Genomic DNA, 20,271 nt, shown 5'->3' with positions numbered 1-20,271 from the left:
TCCCTTGGCCCTTGAAACAGAGTGGGGTAGGGGTAAAAATAGAACTGGGACTGAGCCATAATCATTTGGTCTTAGGGTGCTTTCACACCTACACTTTTGTTTCGGAACGTGTCTCGTTTGCCTAGTTAGCGCGGTTCGATTGGCATATGTGAACAGGGCAATCGCGCTCTGTTCCGCGCCAAAGTAATTGCTCCGAGATCGCTTGAGTGAGGTGGTCTCGGCTCGATTGAAACGAACCCTGGAGCGGTTCGATTGCAGTGAGAAAGCGATCCGATCCGAGCGCGGTTATATTACAGTGTTTTATGGATATGTAATAGGCTTACGGCTACATGAAGAGAGAATTAGGAGTAGGGCGGGAAGTTTCGCGAGTCTCCGGATGCCCGCAAACGAGTGATGATCTCCCGGTAATCTCGTGTCTCTCTCCCAGTCCTCAAATAGGCATCGTCGCGCACCCTTCTCACTCCTCCCCACCGTGTCTCTCCTCAGACACGTCACGTGCGCGAACCCTGTCAATCACCACCAAACCACCACCTCTCCTGACAGCTGAGCGGGACGCTGCAAAATAAACCCTGACACTCTGACCAATGTAAGGAGAGTTTACTCGCACGTGACTTGTTTTAGCTCTTTTGGTCCGATTAGAAACTTTGCAGTGTGAAAGCGAACCGCTCCAAGAGCAAAGAGCAACAATGTAACAATTTTAATCTCTGTTTCGGAACAACTGAATCGATTCACAGGTGTGAAAGCACCCTTAAACTGCATGTAATCTAACGTCAGCTGATGTAACACAGCACAGGCCTTCAGTACAGCAGATAAATCAGTGTAACTCACATAGATGAGGTGTTCTCTGTATCGGATGAGCAGATTTCGGAGGATTCCCGCCTCGTTCAGATCCCCCAGCCGGATCATGTCTTCCACACCGTGAATGGAGGTCGGGTGCATCGGCTTGATGTTGGTGGCATTTTGAGGAGAGATCCAGTGTTCCTGGAAATAATGCAGATTCAATACAAACATTTTTTTAATGTTTCATTTTCACAGAAGTTATCTGCTGTTAAACACTGTTAAACAGAATTACATTTTATTGGGTATCTATAAATAATTGAACAAATGTGTTAGAATTCAAACGTATAGGGGGAGAGACTACTATATTTGGTCCAATTATTATGTTAAAAATCAACAACTATAAATGTTTAATCGTCGTTTAAGCAAACAGCTTTCATGCCACCATTTCAGATTCAATACAAAACACTAGTGATGTAACAATATTGTAAATACCGTCATACCGCAATAGTAATTTTTTTCAATATTACCGTAGGCGCATGACTCAATAAAACTATATTTCTGAGAAAAGTTTGCTTAGGCGAATGAAGTGAACGGGAGGTAGCGGGAACTACAATTCCCATCAGCCTAGGCGTGGCCATCATCCTTTGCGGTCTGTTGTCACTACAGATCCAGTAATGTGAAAATGGAGTGTGCTGCTAGTAGCGGGGAAGAAAAAGAGCTGGAAATGATCGAACCTAAATCGTGTTTTAAATCGGATGTGTGGAAGCATTTCGGTTTCTTTCTAAAAAGATACGAAAAAGGAGAAAAGGTGACTGACAAAGAAAAAAACTGTATGCAGGCACTGCCAGACTGTGGTGAAATATAAGTCGGGGAATACGACTAAAAACAGTCATGGGGACTGCAGCACACTTGTTAGATTGATGCAGACATTGACTTGTACCGCAAAGAGACCTCTATCTCACTCATGGCTTATCCTCTCAAGTGGTGGAAAGACAATGCACAACGTTACCCACTGCTGTCATCCTTGGCTAAATCATATCTCTCTGTCCCAGAAACCTCAGTCCCAAATGAGAGGGTTTTTCTGTTGCAGGGGACATGCCCAGAGATCCCAGCTTTTACCAGATTATAGATATATGATCATTTTCCCTAAAAAACCCATCTCTATCTAAGTGAGTGAGTGATTAAATGTTAAATGTGATGAGTTTTCAACAATACTAAATTGAAACTTTATTTTTTTATATGGTTTAATAGTTTTTTGTTATTAAAATTGATAAATTGAAGTTCCTGTTTTAAAACTTACAGATAGATGGCTGATTTGTATGTCATTGATATGTTCAGTGCTAAGGTAAAAAAACACTTTTGGCACTTTTTTCGAGTCTTTTCATTAGTTTTGTTTTACCTGTAAATTATTCAATAAATACAGCACCGTGCCATTCATACCGAGGTATTATCGTACCGTGAAATTCTGATACCGTTACATCCCTACAAAACACCATAAAAAAAAAAATCCTCATAATAACTCATGGTTCGTTCTTTGTGTGTGGATTACACAGTTAGCTGGATTTGAATATTTGCAATGTTTCCATCCAAGCATGTGAATTATATTTAAGCACAAAACTGGAATAAGGCATACGTTTTCATGCACATTTAATTTAACTTATGTGCATCTTCATTAAGCATTTTTATATAATATTCCAAAATGCAAATAAAAAGGGTGGATGCAAAATTAGCTAAATTATTGATCTGACACGATCCAGAGAAGATTCATTCTTCAAAAGTAATCCAAGAGTTGGCATTTTGCCGGTAAAAAAAAAACCTCTTGTTGTGATTAATTGCTGAAGTTTTTAATACCATAAGATGCAAAAAAAGGGTTACTTTAACAGACATAACAAAATATACTTAGTGCATTGATTTATTATATACACATGTTTCCAGTAAACAAATGGTTTAATCAAATTCAATTGCAAAAAGACGCTAAATGATAAATCGCATTAGAAAAAATGTTAGTTAATGCATTAAAATCAACACTGAGCAAGATTTATTACAGTCACTATGTGGAAAAAATACAACTGAATTGGTCACACTTTACAATAAGGTTCATTATTAATGTTAATTAATGCATTTACTAACATGAACAAACAATGAACAATACATTTACTACTGTATTTGTTCATGTTAGTCAATATTAGTTAATGAAAATACAGTAGTTCATTGTTAGTTCATGTTAACTCATGGTGCATTAACTAATGTTAACAAGCATGGACTTGGATGTTAATAATGCATCAGTAAATGTTCAATTATGATTAATAAATGCTGTACAAGTGTTGTTCATGCATTAACTAATGAACCTTATCGTAAAGTGTTACCACTGAATTTTATTAGAGCTTTTATAAAAGCTTTCATTATAAGTTTAGATAAATTAACCTAAGCATCTACTCCTCAACTAGTTAATAATATACTCTTGACACAAAGTGTAAAGCCTGTAAAAATAGTCAACAAAAAGTGTGGAAAGATCCTTTAACAAACCATTTCATTTACTACGAAATTTATGTTAATTTGTCACATGGCTGATATTAATATTAAGCAGATGATGTCATTACTCAGTCAGCCAATTGCTGCATTGGTGATCATGACTTTAGATGGGGGGGGGGGGGGGGGGGGGGAGTTGGTTACAGGTTTTCAGCATTCTTCAAAATATCACCTTTTGTGCTCAACAGAAGAAAGAAACTCATAAAGGTTTATAGCCACTGCAGGGAGAGTAAATGGTAAGCACACAGTTATCTTGGGCCAAATCATCCATTTTCCTTCGGATTACTCCCTTATTTATTAGGAGTTGCCACAGCGGAATGAACCACCAACTATTCCAGCATATGTTTTACACAGCAGATGCCCCTTCCAGCTGCAACCCAGAAATGGGAAACACCCATACACTCTCACATTCATACACACACACATACACTACGACCAATTTATTCAATTCCTCTATAGCGCATGTGTTTGGATTGTGGGGGAAACCGGAGCACCCGGAGGAAACCCATACCAACAAGGGGGGAACATCCAAACACAGAAATGACAACTGACCCAGCCAGGACTCGAACCAGCAACCTTCTTGCTGTAAGGCGACAATGCTAACCACTGAGCCACTGTGCCACCTTCAATTCATCCAGATATTTTATTATGATTTGCAAACTTGTTTGAAGAACCAAATTAGTGAGAGATGAGTTATTAGGATTAACAGATCCAGGATCTGCCCAATCATCTTACATCATTTAAGCGAGGAGCAAAAACACATCCCAGTACTGACATAAATGTTGTGCATATTTGAAAAAAAGCAGCTTTCAGTGGCCATTGACTTACATTTCCTTCATCATCCAGAACTTGAATCTGTCCAGAATCACAGAGCTTCACCACAGCTCCGATCGGGACCTCAAACTCATGACCCGTCTTCAGGTCCAGCCAGACATAATCGCCCTGAAACACAGTGCAGACATTGTTAATGTCAGTGCAGCCATCACATTATCAGACATCACTAAGCGTTATTTTAAAAATGTAAAAAAAATAAATAAATAAACAAATATATTCCTTAGAATAAAATAGAATGGATAATCAAATAATTCAACACATTTATGGATGGATATCTAAGCATTTTTGCAATATAAGCAATTCTAAATACTTTTTTTTCTATTCACTTTTTTTTTAGTTAGTTGATTATAATTATTTACTGTACAAACTGTATATTCTCTCCTCTTTCCCCTAAACCCAAATCTTACAGGAAACAATCTGCAACATATGAAACATTTGAAACATGTTTCAAAGTACTTCATTCTGTGTGATTTATGAGCCCTTTTCATCATGGACACCAAAAGAAGTCCCCACAAGGTCAAAATCTACTGGTACTGCTATACTTGTGGATACATTTCGTCCCCACAACATGAGGAATACAAGGTACACACACACACACACACACACACACACACACACACACACACACACACACACACACACACATCGTACAGGTAGGAGTGTTGAGTGTTTAAACACAGTGTTGACATTTCTCAGTAAAGCCCACTTGGCCTGATCCTTCTCATAGAGATCCACATAAAATACTTTTTTTTCTGTCCACTTTTTTTTTTAGTTAGTTGATTATAATAACGCTGCATCACAGAGCACATTATTTGTAAATTAGTCTGACATCATCGCTGTGACATCATCAGTGCATGATGTAACACAAACCTGCAGGCTTGATCATCACCTAATAACACAGCACACCTCTCCTCAGCAGCGTTTACTATTAGTCATCCATGAATGGATTACTCAGATGGATTTGGTTACTGGATATGTTTCCATCCAAGCATGTGAATTAAATTTAAGCACAAAACTGGAATACAGCCTAAGTATTTATTCATATTTATTAATTTACATGCATCTTGGACTTCCATTAAGCATTTATGTAATGTTCCACAATGACAATTAAAAAGGTTGATTAAAAAATAGCTACTGATAATTTGACATGATCCAGAAAAGATTAATTCTTCAAAAATAGATTATTTGATTAATTGCTTTTATTTAATCACGATATACGATATTACCATGATATTGACATAAGATGCAAAAATCAGGTATAACAAAATATGCTTAGTGCATTGATTTATTGTATCTACACGTTTAGAGAAAATAAATAGTTTAATCAAATTAAATTGTAAATAAGTGGATAAAGTACAATAGTCAACACTTTGCAATAAAGTCTCATTAGTAAATGTTAGTTAATGCATTAAAATCAAAATTGGGGGAAAAAAGACAGATTGATTAGTCTTTATATAGGCTAAATAGTGTCTATATGTTAATATTATTTTAAAAATACAACTGAGTTTTATTAGTTATTCAATAAAAATGTTAACCTGTAACCATTGACTTCCATAGTATACATTCATCCTGCTATGAAAGTCAATAGTTACAGGTTTTCAGCATTCTCTGTTCAACAGAAGAAAGAAACACATAAAGGTTTATAACCACTTCAGGGAGAGTAAATGGTTAGCAGTTATCTCAGATCAATTCATCCATTCATTCATTTTCCTTCAGCGAAGTCCCTTTTATTTATCAGGGGTCGCCACAGTGGTATGAACCACCAACTATTCCAGCATATGTTTTATTACTTGATGATTATAACCCAGAATCACAGAGCACATTAATTGTAAATTAGTCTGACATCATCGCTGTGACATCATCAGTGCATGATATAACACAAACCTGCAGGTCTGATCATCACCTAATAACACAGGGGTTCCCAAACTTTTCAGCCCGCGACCCCCAAAATGACAATGCCAGTGACTCGTGACCCCCAATATTCTCTGAGGTAGTGGTTATAAATAGAGAAACCTTGTATGCAATGACGCGCACACACACCAATAGACCCAAGTCTATTCTTTGTTTTTTTATGTATGTCAGTGCTGTAAATGGGCTAGAAAGTTTAACCTGGTGTTATAAAATCAATCTGCTGCATCTGACAGTATTGCTGTGTCTTTAGTATAATGTAATTACCCAAGAAGTCGCAATCCAATAAAACTATTAACTATAAGCTACTATAGAAACCATATAGTTTATAGTAACTATAAACAACTATTTTTTCTCTTCAGTAGGTTATTGATAAAATACAGTAAGTCTTAAGGTTTAATAAAAATTAATTGATTTTTGAAAATCACCAGGCGACCCCCCTTCATTGTCCCGCGACCCCTCGGGGGGTCCCAACCCCCACTTTGAGAACCTCTGAGTTATGCATTAAAATCAAAATTGGGGGAAAAAAAGGCAAATTTATAAGTCTTTATATAGGTTAAATAGTGTCTATATGTTAATATTATTTTAAAAATACAACAGAAGAAAGAAACTCATAAAGGTTTATATTCACTCCAGGGAGAGTAAATGGTTAGCAGTTATCTGAGATCAATTCATCCATTCATTCATTTTCCTTCAGTGAAGTCCCTTTTATTTATCAGGGGTCGCCACAGTGGTATGAACCACCAACTATTCCAGCATATGTTTTAGTTACTAGATGATTATAACCCAGAATCACAGAGCACATTATTTGCAAATTAGTCTGACATCATCGCTGTGACATCATCAGTGCATGATATAACACAAACCTGCTGGTCTGATCATCACCTAATAACACAGCACACCTCTCCTCAGCAGCGTTTACTATTAGTCATCCATGAATGTTTTATAGTAGTAATTGTTCAGTCCTACTTGAATCAGTTATATCAGTTCTTTAACGAATCATAATCTTATAATGAAAACCAATTCCAAACATATGCTTTTTTTATATAATGACTTCAAAACGATGCACAAAAAAAACTTTAACTAAATTTTAATAAAGCAACTAGATGGCGATTTTAAAAATGTATTTAATTTGAAGCACTAAAAATCTAATAAAATGCTAATTACTTAAAATATAAATGGACCAAAATACTTATTGGTACTTAAAGATATAGGTAATGCAAATATGAAGACTCCCATAATATGGAAGTCTATGGTGACTCTAAACTGTTTAGCTTTTCCCCTTTCTTCAGAGCAACATCTTTTGCATTCGACAGAAGAAAGAAACCCAAGATAGTTTTGAAACAACTTGTGGATGAGTAAATGATAACATAGTTGTCATACAGTGTATAGATTTACTAGGAAGTGTCATATTTACATATTTCTGTTCTTTTGTTGATTTAATTAGTCTTATAGTACTTATTTTAAAAGTGTTTATAAGTGTAAATGCGACTATAGTCTCACACACACACTTGTACAGCTATCTTTATAAGGACGTGTTAGACTTTTTTTACTGTACAAACTGTATATTCTCTCCTCTTTCCCCTAAACCCAAATCTTACTGGAAACAATCTGCAACATATGAAACATTTGAAACATGTTTCAAAGTACTTCATTCTGTGTGATTTATGAGCCGTTTTCATCATGGACACCAAAAGAAGTCCCCACAAGGTCAAAATACTGCTATACTTGTGGATACATTTCGTCCCCACAACATGAGGAATACAAGGTACACACACACACACACACACACACATCGTACCGGTAGGAGTGTTGAGTGTTTAAACACAGTGTTGACATTTCTCAGTAAAGCCCACTTGGCCTGATCCTTCTCATAGAGATCCACATAATCCCGACGCTTGTACATCCTCACCACATCAAACTATAATCCATGCAAACGACAGAAATCCAGACACACACATCCACACACGCTTCATCAACAAGTGTGTGTGTGCACGCAAACACCATCCAGAGCACAAAAAACACTTCCTTCCGAGACGGACGACAGCATAAAAATACATTCATGCAAATAAAAACTCCCGTTCCTGAATGTGCAGGATCTTTGCTCCTCTGTTGGGTTGTGAATGTGAGCGTGAGGGTGTGGAGAAGGAGGATCCCCTGATAATATGTGCTTTTTAATTAAGCAAATATCCCTGAAGGCACTTGAGTCCAGGCGGAGAGAGAACCCAACACCGTTTGGCCGCAGCTGTCATGTTTGAGAAGGCCGAAGCACCGGCCAGAGCCGCTGATACAATCCTAGCAACGCCACGCCGATGAATAATTCATGGCCAGACAACAACTGCATTGTTCAGTCACTCCTCAGAGCTCCCGAATGACCGACGACAGGAGAAAACACTGTTAAAAGTGCTCATTTACAAGTCTGACTGCAGAAACGAATAGCTTACAGAGAAATAGACTGTAATGGTGGTGTATTTCTCACAGAGATTACAGCTGTATAGTTCTAGCTTACAGAGAAATACAGTCCACAGTAGATAGTGTTAGAGTTCAGCAAGTCGACATGAATGTAAACATGATTGATAGCTATTCATAACATGTTTTAGGTACTTTTTTAATGTGTCTGCATGGTGGGTCAAATATGGATAAACCCAACCATTGGGTTAAAAAAGTGTCATTTAATTTTAGTTGAAAAAAAATGTTATCCCATGCTGGGTTTTGTCAATATTTGACCCAACACTGAGATACGAAAACCCAGCTTTTTTACAGCTGCCAGCTTGCACTCTTAAAAAGCTGGATATTTGTATTTTGTGACCCAACTATGGGCTATGACAACCCAGCATTTTTTAAACTTCTAACTTATAAGTTAGGCTAAAACTCAATAATGTATTGCCATTTAAATTTAATGTAAACAATAAATGCAATAATCTAGCACTTTTTGCCAAGTTGGCAGGTTTAAAAAATTTAGTTTATTGTAACCCAATGGTACAAACCCAAGCCTTGGGTTTAAAAAAAAAAGTGTCATTTAAATGTTTATTAAAAAAATGTTTGTGTTGGATTTGGACTATGACAACCCAGCATTTGTTTAAGCTCTCAGCTTGCACTCTGAAAAAAAATGTTTTGAGTTGTGTTGTAACCCAATGTTGGAATCAAATATCTAATTAACCCTACTTTGGGTTTGACCATATTTGATCAAATGTTGGAATATGACAACCCATTGATTTTAAAGCTGCCAGCTTACACTCTAAAAAAAAGACGGTTGTTGTAACCCAACCTTAAGTCAAATATGGACAAACCCAATTTAGGGTTAGAAAGTGTATTTTAAGTGAAATGTAAAAAATAGTGCAACATTATTAACATAAGATTTTTGAAAAAAAATGGCAGGTTTAAAAATGTAGGGTTGTTGTAACCCAATGTTAAGTCAAATATGGACAAACCTAACCAGTGGTTTAAAAAGTGTCATTAAAATGAAACTGAAACAAATTAACCCTAAGTTGGGTTTGTCCATATTTGAACCAATATTGGAACACGACAACAATTTTTAAAGCTGCCAACTTGCACTCTAAAAATGCTGGATTGTTGCAACCCTATACTGGGTCAAATATGGACAAAGTGTAAATTGCATTTAATAAAAAAAATTACCCCTAAATGGGGTTTGTCCATATTCGATCCAACACCAGAGTATGATAACCTTATAAGTTTTGTTAAAAATCAAAAGTTGGGTAAAAAATGTCATTTAAACTTCATTGAAAAATTACTTTAATTAATTTTAAAAATAAAACGCTTGTATTTATAGCTGGGGTTTTAAATGGAGCTTCAGTTTCTGAATGAGTTCAACAATCATTGATACAGTACATGTCAGATTTTTGTGTTACTATTGGTGGTCAAATACAAATCGAACAAAAAGTGGGTTGGAAAGTGTTATTTAAATTTACATGCTGCACACTGGTGATGGTGTGGAGAGACCCACTCTTCATGACTGAGAAGCGCTTTGGGTCTCTGGCCATTCACGATATGTGCTATACACTGTAAATACACATTGCATTACATTGCAACTTAAAGAAATAACCCAATGACCCAACGTTGGCTTATGCCAACCCAGCCTTTTTTGTCAAATTTTTTTTTTTTTTAATTAATAAAAAATTAATTTTGAATGATAATTAAATAACACTTTTTTTTTACCCAGCTTTTGGTTTTTAACAGAACTTATAAGGGTGTCTAGCCTGGTTTTGGATCAAATATGGACAATAAGAAGTTGACACAAAGAAATGCTGGGTTGTCATAACCCAATGTTGGGTCAAATATAGACAAACCCAACAATAGGTTAAGACAACCCAGCATTTCTTTGTCAAATTCTTATTGTCCATATTTGATCCTACACCGAGCTATGATACCCTAATAAGTTCTGTTAAAAAACAAAAGTTGGGTTAAAAAAGGTGTCATTTAAACTTCATTGAAAAATTACTTTAATTAATTTAAAAAATAAAAATTTGACAGAAAGAAATGCTGGGTTGTCAGAAATCCAATGTTGGGTCAAATATAGACAAACCCAGCATTTCTTTGTGCGAAATTCTTATTGTCCATATTTGACCAAACACTGGGCTATGACACCCGTATAAGTTCTGTTAAAACCAAAAGTTGGGTTAAAAAAAAAGTGGCATTTAAACTTTATTGAAAAATACTTTTTAAAAATAAAACTTTGACACAAAGTAATGCTGGGTTGTTATAACCAAATGTTGGGTCAAATATAGACAAACCCAACAATAGGTTAAGACAACCCAGCATTTCTTTGTGTCAACTTCTTATTGTCCATATTTGATCCAAAACCAGGCTAGACACCCTTATAAGTTCTGTTAAAAACCAAAAGCTGGGTAAAAAAAAAAGTGTTATTTAATTATCATTCAAAATTAATTTTTTATTAATTAAAAAAAAAAAAATTTGACAAAAAAGGCTGGGTTGGCATAAGCCAACGTTGGGTCATTGGGTTATTTCTTTAAGTTGCAATGTAATGCAATGTGTATTTACAGTGTATAGCACATATCGTGAATGGCCAGAGACCCAAAGCGCTTCTCAATCATGAAGAGTGGGTCTCTCCACACCATCACCAGTGTGCAGCATGTAAATTTAAATAACACTTTCCAACCCACTTTTTGTTCGATTTGTATTTGACCACCAATAGTAACACAAAAATCTGACATGTACTGTATCAATGATTGTTGAACTCATTCAGAAACTGAAGCTCCATTTAAAACCCCAGCTATAAATACAAGCGTTTCTGTAGCAGCTCTAAACAAGAAGAAAACACACAATGGTGAATGTTTATAGCCGTGCAGGTGTGTGAATGAGACTGAGAAGCAGCGCAGGTAAATTATTCAGCGAGTCAAACGATCAGCTCGACGTGCAGAAACAACCCGAGAGACGCTTGAGTTCGCTATATTAGAGCCTATAGACTCCAACACACAACAGCCTACAGGACTCCAGTTACTGATCATACAGGTGTGATGGAGACAGAGAAACAAATGCAGGAGAGTCACAGCCAAACTCACAAACACACTGAAATGCACAAGAGAAAACACACAAACCATCAGAAAAGAAGCAAGTTTCATAATATATTTATAATGTTGCTTAAAGGCATTGAGTTCAAATGAGATCACGGCTGTAGGTAAGGTCGCCCCCTATTGGATACAACATGCGGTGGGTTTGAATTATCTTATTTATTTGAAATAAAAAAGTTTAGTTGTGTTTTGATTAAGGTTGTAAAACATTTAGAGATTGATATACTCAGAATATTCATCATTTGTACTCGTATTACTAAAAAAAATATTAAAATAAAGTTAAAATGAATTTTAGATATGAAATAAACATGAAAAAAGCACACAAATAAAAACTTTAAATGACTATCGCAAAACAAATAATAAGAATTATAGTAAAACATGTAATAAATAATATAATAGTATATAATAATAAAATAACAATTACAAAAAATATGGTTTGTGTTAGGGCTGCATCGATTTCGCAATGTGTGTGTCCACAATAGTCACATCGCAGGATATGCAATGTTGAGTTTGGATTATAGATGACCAAGAACTACAGGTCAAAACACATGAGATTTGTGGAGACACTGCAGAATTGAACTTTAATAGAGGGAGAGTTAATCATCTGCATGTGTTTTTAGGGCCTGTGACTGTGTGAGCATTTAAAGAGAGTTTAAAACTTTAGTAGTGCATAAAGAACTTTAATAAAGGTTAATTTATATGGTGAAGACTATACAGCGCTATTTTACAATTGATTATTCAATTTCTATACCTGAAAACTGTTGCTCTCTCCATCATAAAGTACGGTTTATTTCACTCTGATATTTGCTCAGTTGTGTTTATTTATGACTGTAGCTTACGTATATAATAAATTACATACAATATATATTTATATTTCACTCCCCTATAAAATCATCCCAAGTAATGACTTTGCAAATAGCGCTTTTTAAGTCATGTAGTGAAATTATATTGCAGAGAAAAAAAAAATCACAATGTAAAATGTTTCCAGTATTGTGCAGCCTTGGTTTGTGGAAAAACACGTCATATTTTTGTCCAAAAAATCTTTTAAAACATTTAGAGATTATTGTATTACGAACATTTATAATTTGTACCATTAATACAAAAATTTATGTTAAATAAAATTGCATATGTTCATTCATTCATTTTCTTGTCGGCTTAGTCCCTTTATTAATCCGGGGTCGCCACAGCGGAATGAACCGCCAACTTATCCAGCAAGTTTTTACGCTGCAGATGCCCTTCCAGCTGCAACCCATCTCTGGGAAATTGAAAAAGTTCAACAAAACTGAAAAAATATTAAACATGACAAACGCACACACAAAAACTGAAATTAAAGACTATTAGAAAACTATAACTATAAAAAAACTAGTTATAAATAGTGTTAAATACTATAAAAGTATATTTAAAAATAATTGCATCAATATGAATTGTTAAATATGAATGTATGCAAAAATAGATTGATTTTTTTATATTTCTTTCAAAAAAAGAAACACGAAATTATCCAAAACATTGTAATTTATAAAACTAAAAGCTATAAAAATATTTATTAATTATAAAACAAAATGAATAAATGTTAAAATGCATAATTAATTGTATTTTGAATAAAGTACATTGATGTTATTATCTCTAATTCTCATGTCATGCCTAAAAAAAAAAGTCTCAGTGGTTAGTTTCTCGATTAACTGCAAGAAGGTCACTGGTTCGAATCCCGGCTGGGTCAGTTGGCATTTCTGTGTGTAGTTTGCATGTTCACCCTGTGTTGGTGTGGGTTTCCTCCCGGTGCTCTGGTTTCCTCCACAGTCCAAACACATGCACTATAGCTGAATTGAACAAACTAAATTGGTCTAAATTCGTGTATTTGTGTGATTTCGAGTGTGTGTAGGTGCTTCCCAGTACTGGGTTGCAGCTGGACGGGTATCTTCTGTGTAAAATATATGCCGGAATAGTTGGCGGTTCATTGCACTGTGGCGACCCCTGATGAATAAAGAGACTAAGCTGAAAAGAAAATGAATGAATGACTGATAGTGATACGTGAATCTGTAAACCTGACTAATAACAGTAAATCATCTTGGTCCTGGAATGAATGTAAAACAGGATCTGGATCTGTGTTAATTACAGCACTCAAATTACAAATGAGATGAAGGTCGAGTAAGGACAGATATTTAATGTGCTTCTTCACTGCAGCCTCTATTAAAACTGCAGATTTTCCACATCAGTGCACAGAGTCAATTGGCAAACCCTGACATTAAACACAAGATTCATTGAAGAGTTATTTCAGCAGGTTTACATGCAAGAGAGTCAGCATAATTCTGTGTGTGTGTGTGTGTGTGTGAGTGTTTGTGCTTCAGTGTGTGTGTGTGTGTGTGTGTTTGTCTCAGTGTGTGTCTGTGTGTGCCTCTGTGTGTGTTTGTGCTTCAGTGTGTGTTTATGCTTTTGTATGTGTGAGTGTGTATTTGTTTTCCTGTTTGTGTGTGTGTGTGTGTTTCTATAGTATTTGTGCTTCCGTGTGTGTGTTTGTACTTTTGTGTGTTTTTGTGCTTGGGCATCTGTATGTGTGCTTCTGTGTGTGTGTGTGTTTTTGTCCTTGTGCATCTCTGTGTGTGTGTTTGTGCTCTGCATGACTGAATTTACTGCTATTGTTGGTCTGTACTGTTGGCCACGCCTACATTTTATCCTCTCTCTTTTAATTGGATGGCTGCTCAAAGGACTGGACTGGACTGGACGGTTGCACACATCAGACTGGAATGCACTGACTAATTTAGGATAAATAAGTTCTGGAAAACTATTAAAACATGATTAATATAGTTGTATTAATCGAAAAAGTTTAAATAAATTTTACATCAATTTTAGGTAAAATAAATTAGGAAAAATATTGTTTTGGCAAATAACTAAAATAAATCCAGTTAAAGTGTTTAAACTACTACAATTAAAACTGAAATAAAAATAAAGCTAAAAAACACAGCTCCAAAGGTATGTGCAATTAAAAAAAATGAAAATGTATATATATATAAAAAAAAAAATCTCACTTTTAAAAATAGTAATAATATCAATAATTTCAGTTGTCATAACACTAAATGACATACTATTATAACATAATAGTAATATATATATAAACAATTATAAGAATACTTAATAAAATCATATACGCTTTATATTACAGTATGGAAATGCTAAAATAGTTTACTCAAAATTAGAAGACAATAATTGTAAATAATAATAATAATAATAAATTACATAAAGAGCGTGAATTCTGTTCAATCAACTGCAGATATTTTGTGCTTTGTGACATTTTTTCCACAATAATTAAGCACATTTTTAAACTCATCTCATGCCTTTATTTTTCTAATTCATTTTAACAACAATTCTTTTAACTTTATATAATTACATCTTTAATTTAAAAAAATTACCAATTATGCTAAATAAATGCAATACAAATAACAGTAGAAAATACTTAAGAGTTTATATAAAATGATTGGGTTCACAGCTTTTTTTGCAAAATATAACATGCATTCATACATACACATCCATACATACATACACACATACATACAGTACGTACATACATACATACATACATACATACGTACATACATACATACATAAATTGCAATTTTGTATGCAGCTTTTTCATAAAATTGTATTTTATTTTTAAAACATTTATTTAAAGTATGTTATAAAATGTTAATAAAAATAATCATTGTTTTAAAAATATAATTAAAATATAACAGAAATAAATGAATGATTATTGTTAAAAAAAATTATCAAAATATAAAATAAATAAATTAATGATTATTGTTTTAAAAATATAATCAAAATATAACAGAAATAAATGAATAAAGTTAAATACATTTTTAAAATGTATTTATTTGTGCTTTAAGATTTCTCACTGCTAGTCAATCCCACTGTTAACTAAACCGTATCTGCAGCTGAGTCTTACCTGTACTAGTATGGTACAGCGGTAACTCAGTCTGCGTGCTTTTATATCCATCCTTTCACTTCCATGACAAACACATCCAGAGTATCTCTAACCTCAGAGTTTAACGTGACATAAACATGACATAAAGCCTCATAACAGCGGCGGAGAAAAGGAGGAGAATAAGTGAATGAATGAATGAGCTGCTCCTGTCAGAACATATTAAACTCACACAAAGCAGACGAGAACAAACCTTGAATTAACCCAGCAAAATAACCCAGCAGAACTGCAGATTTACTGAAGCTAAACTCACAATTCTTGCAGATGTCTTAAAAACGGGGCAGATGGGGCTGGAAAATCTACAAATATGTTGTTTTTTGTATTCTATGTATTGTAATTTATGTATATACAGTATAATGTTTAAAGGGGCAGCTACACAAATGCTTGCCTAGCAGGTTGCATTTATGTAAAAATAAATGAATAAACATTTTGTCTTGCTAACTTAAAATCTGAAAAATTAATCAATTAATTAATTAAAATAATAACACAATTTCAATATATAATTACTTAAACTAAAATTAAAATAAAGATCAAAATTGTATAAAAATAAAATGATTCGATAATTAAATTACACATTTTCAAGATACACACAAAACACAAAACAACAACAACAATAATAATAATAATAATAAAAGGACATCCTAATTGATAAAACTAAAATATAGAACTATAAATAACCTTAATAAAGAGTGAAATTGTGTAAAAATATTGTTTCCCTTTGGCATGATGTTTATTTTTAAACTATAAAAATATAAATTATTTTAGTTGACCCAATATAAAATTATATATTATTATAACAATATTGCATAAATAATAATATATAATTTTTAAAAAATAATTCTATTAAATTCTATAAACTGAATAAATAAGTGTAAATAAGTTACAAATAAACAACAAAATAAAATGTAAAAAATAAACTCATTCAATTGATTTTGTTGTGTTGTAACTTGATCTTAGAAAACGAAAGTTCAAATGAAATACCCATTTAACGTTTTATACGCACAGCTAGTGTTTTTCAGACAATGTTGATCTTCTGGTGAAAAGTTTATGCGACTATTATCAATTTCATAACCACCAAGGGCCGGCCCTTGCTCTTAAATGTGAGTCTGTTCTGTGCTTTGGCTTTGTTCAGGCATGAAAACACTTTGAAATAAATATAAAAACGGCGGGATTCCCATTCTTTTCATTACATGTGCCTTCGCACACTTTTATGCAATACTGAAAATGTGACGGATAGAGGGATATTATTTTATATAATGTGATTAAAAGAAAAAGTTAACCCCCCCTCTCACCCTTTACCTCAATTTTTTTTTTTATTCCTGTCCTAGTTCTTATGAGTAAATGAAATGATTCATGTAGTTCAGCACCACACCTGTAGAGGGCAGTGTGGCGCGTTAGTGGGTTACCTAGGAGACCGGCAGCTCGAGGTCATATTAAACTGCACTCGAGCAATGCTATAACGTGTCTGTCTCCTTATCATTCACAGGTATGGATAAACACTCATTTAAAGTGGTTTGTGTGAAACATTTATCATCTTTACTCTTAAGAAATGTTAAGAAACTATTTTAGAAGGTGTTAGTTCTAGGAATTGATTCGTTTTTGGTTTAATTAGATCGTAAACATTGTAGCCACTCGTGGTTAGCAAAAGCAGCCGAAGCTAATGATGAGTTAATGGTTAACTCAAATGATGTGAACGGAGCATGTAGTGATGTATGCATTCAGAAATATGCATTAGATCCTTTTCTAAGCACTTTAATGTTAAGTAATTGTTGTAATTGTTACATTTGTTATGAATGTCAGCCAGATTAGGTTAATATGAGGCATATTTTTATATTGATTCTCTTCTAAAATGTTTGTGAAAGCATAACGCTGTATAGTAGTGTATAGTAACACAATAGTAATAAGTGATAGTACAAGTTTAATGTTTTAATGCTGGATTTTTGGTTTTATAACATCATAATTGGCTTTCTCAATAACTTAGGGTTATTACATGAGTAAAAGTGACATTTATTTAATCCTAAATTGTCGGTATTTCTCATAAATATATTAACAAGTGTTAATATAAATGCTGATGTAATGTAAATTGGAAATGTTGTGAAGGAAAATGTTACATTGAATTAATTATAATGATTAGCATCATTTTTGCATTTATACCAGTAGTTATAGATAGAGTAAGAAATGTATTATTTTAATAATTCTTGTAATATTACTTAAGTATCTCAAAGTAAGACCAAGACTGTATTCTGAGGAGTGTATTCAAGTGTATAAAGTATTTTTGTTCAATGTATTAATGCCTTTTGTTCACAGAGAAAATCTAGTTACATTGAGTGTGTATTGATATTGTGTATTGATATTGCATTGAGTAATATGTGTATTGATATCCATGACACATTTAAATTTTATCTTATTGATATACGTTTGGTTTTATTCTGGAACACTGTGTACAATGTGTTAGCTTTAAAAAAAAGTAATTATCTTTGATATATTAAACTGCACTCGAGCAATGCTATAACGTGTCTGTCTCCTTATCATTCACAGTTTTGTGCGTGATTTGGCTTGTGCCGGTCCAGATTCCCCTAGGTCTGGAGCCGGTAACAATTGGGGGCTCGTCCGGGATTCTGCATCGTCGAGTGGGGAGAGCTGTCACGATACGGGTAGAGGTTGGCGATCGAGCTTCAAGGAAGGCTGCTGTGCCCAGCGTCATCCAGAGTGTGAGCGTCACTGGTGAAAAATCGCGATGGCTACCGTAACCCCACGACGGATGTTGATTTTCCAGATTCACAAAAAGCTTTCTGTTCTGAGTACCAGTCAACTGCAGTTGGTTGCCAGGGCTATTGAAGATGGCAGCGAGAGTACAGAAGGCCTCAGTGAACCTGAGCTTTATGATTTCATCATCGACTACACCAGAAGTGAAAGGTTGAAAACAATGGAAGATGAAGGTATGGCTCAACTTCTCTCACTTCAGGAACTGTTACAGGAACTGACATCAATCGATTCTGGATCTGGTGAGGCCAATGTTCCTGCCGTTCCCATAGACAATGCACTTACCCATACACACAGACAAGTTTCTGCTTCAGCAGAGGACATACACACATATGCAATGGACAAACACAAACATGCACAACCATCACATACAGACTTTCATGCACCACCGTCCCTCAGTCATGATTCGCCTGCCCTGACATCACCTATAGACAGAACTATTTACACACCAGGCCACTTAGGTGACACTGGTACCCGTGACACCCAACAGGGTAGAGCAAGTCTATCTTCATCTGTCACTGATCAGGTTGTGAGACTGTCGGATGTCACAGCTTTGCTTCCTCGTCGGGAATGCAAATTTCATGGGGGTCAAATATCTGATACTGGGTCTGACATTTCTTTTAGTGGTCTCTGTAAGCAGATTGACACTGCTCTACAAGAGGGGTTTAGTGAGGTTGAAATTATTAGAGCAGTGCTCAAGATAACTAAATCTGGTACCTTCAGAGAAATGCTCACTAATCATGACGGTTTAACAGTAAATGGGTTAAAGAGACTTCTCCGTGCACATGTGAGAGATAAAGGTGTAACCGAGCTCTTTCATGAGCTCAGTAATGCTAAACAACAAGACAAAGAGAGTCCACACCAGTTTCTCTATAGACTTATAGGGCTAAAACAACGAGTTCTGTTTGAGTCACAGCAGCCTGGTGTAGAGTTTAACTATGATAAGCGACTGGTTCAAGGTACCTTTCTGCACTCCTTGTATCAAGGTTTAAATGACAAGAACAGTTATGTTAGGCAGGACATTAAACCTTTCCTTGCTGACACACAAGTTAGTGATGACTCACTGTTGGAACAGCTGACTAAGTCAACCATGGAGGAAGAAGCTAGGTTAAAGCGCCTTGGTGCTGTGGCCAAGTCTAGGTCAGTGACTGTGAGTGTAGCTCATTCTGACATAACTGTACCGACTGACGTGACAAAACAAAACCAAATTGATGCTGAGTTGCAGGCTAACCGTGAAGCCATCAGAGAGCTGACGGCTCAAGTGTCCTCACTGACTCAACATATGAAACTGGTGAATCAGCCTGTTGACCGTCCACCGACTGGAAGTTCTAGTACACCTGTTAAGCAGCCGCTATCCCAAACAAGTGAGAAAAAGGGTAGATGCCCTGACTGCATAATGAAAGAGATAATTAACTGTCCCCATTGCTTTGTGTGTGGTCAGGCAGGTCACAGAGCAATTGGATGTTTGCAGAGACGGATGTCGGTAAACGGGAAGAGGTCGCTGGAGAAGGGCAGCCAGCGACCGTGAACAGTTCTAAGCCCACAGACACAGCTACCATGTCAGCCACACCTTGCCATTCAGACCCAAAGAAACGGGTGGCCCAGCTCATTGGAAATCGTTGCACTGTTTCCTGCAATATCAATGGTGTGCCAATAGAAATGTTATTAGATTCTGGAGCACAGGTGACAATGGTTAGCAAAACTTGGGTAGATAAAGCATCACCCCATGTCAAAATCCAGCCACTTCATTCACTTCTTAACAGTCAGTCACTTGAAATTTCAGCAGCTAATGGCACTGAAATACCCCTTGAGGGATGGGCAGAAGTTGACCTACAGATTTCAAGCAGACACCATGGGTCTATAACAATAAGTGTACCCCTTTTAATCAGTCAGAACTGCCACTGTCCCTTGTTAGGTAGCAACGTAATCGCTGAAATT

The 20,271-nt window shown here is 35.3% G+C and overlaps 1 protein-coding gene across 7 annotated transcripts in view; it reads right to left on the bottom strand.

Moving 5' to 3' along the window:
• The window catches only part of myo7aa (myosin VIIAa), a 111,066-nt gene that overhangs the window by 74,104 nt on the left and 16,691 nt on the right, over nucleotides 1-20,271 (bottom strand). For 4 of the 7 annotated variants that reach the window (NM_152983.1, XM_073928789.1, XM_073928791.1 and 1 more), the window contains 2 exon segments: nucleotides 829-981; nucleotides 4,138-4,251. In NM_152983.1, coding sequence (NP_694515.1) covers nucleotides 829-981; nucleotides 4,138-4,251 — 267 coding nt within the window. 7 annotated transcript variants of the gene reach the window in all.

This window comes from Danio rerio, chromosome 18, assembly GCF_049306965.1.
Source record: "Danio rerio strain Tuebingen ecotype United States chromosome 18, GRCz12tu, whole genome shotgun sequence".
Taxonomy (NCBI): domain Eukaryota; kingdom Metazoa; phylum Chordata; class Actinopteri; order Cypriniformes; family Danionidae; genus Danio; species Danio rerio.
This window is presented reverse-complemented; position numbering and strand designations above follow the sequence as displayed.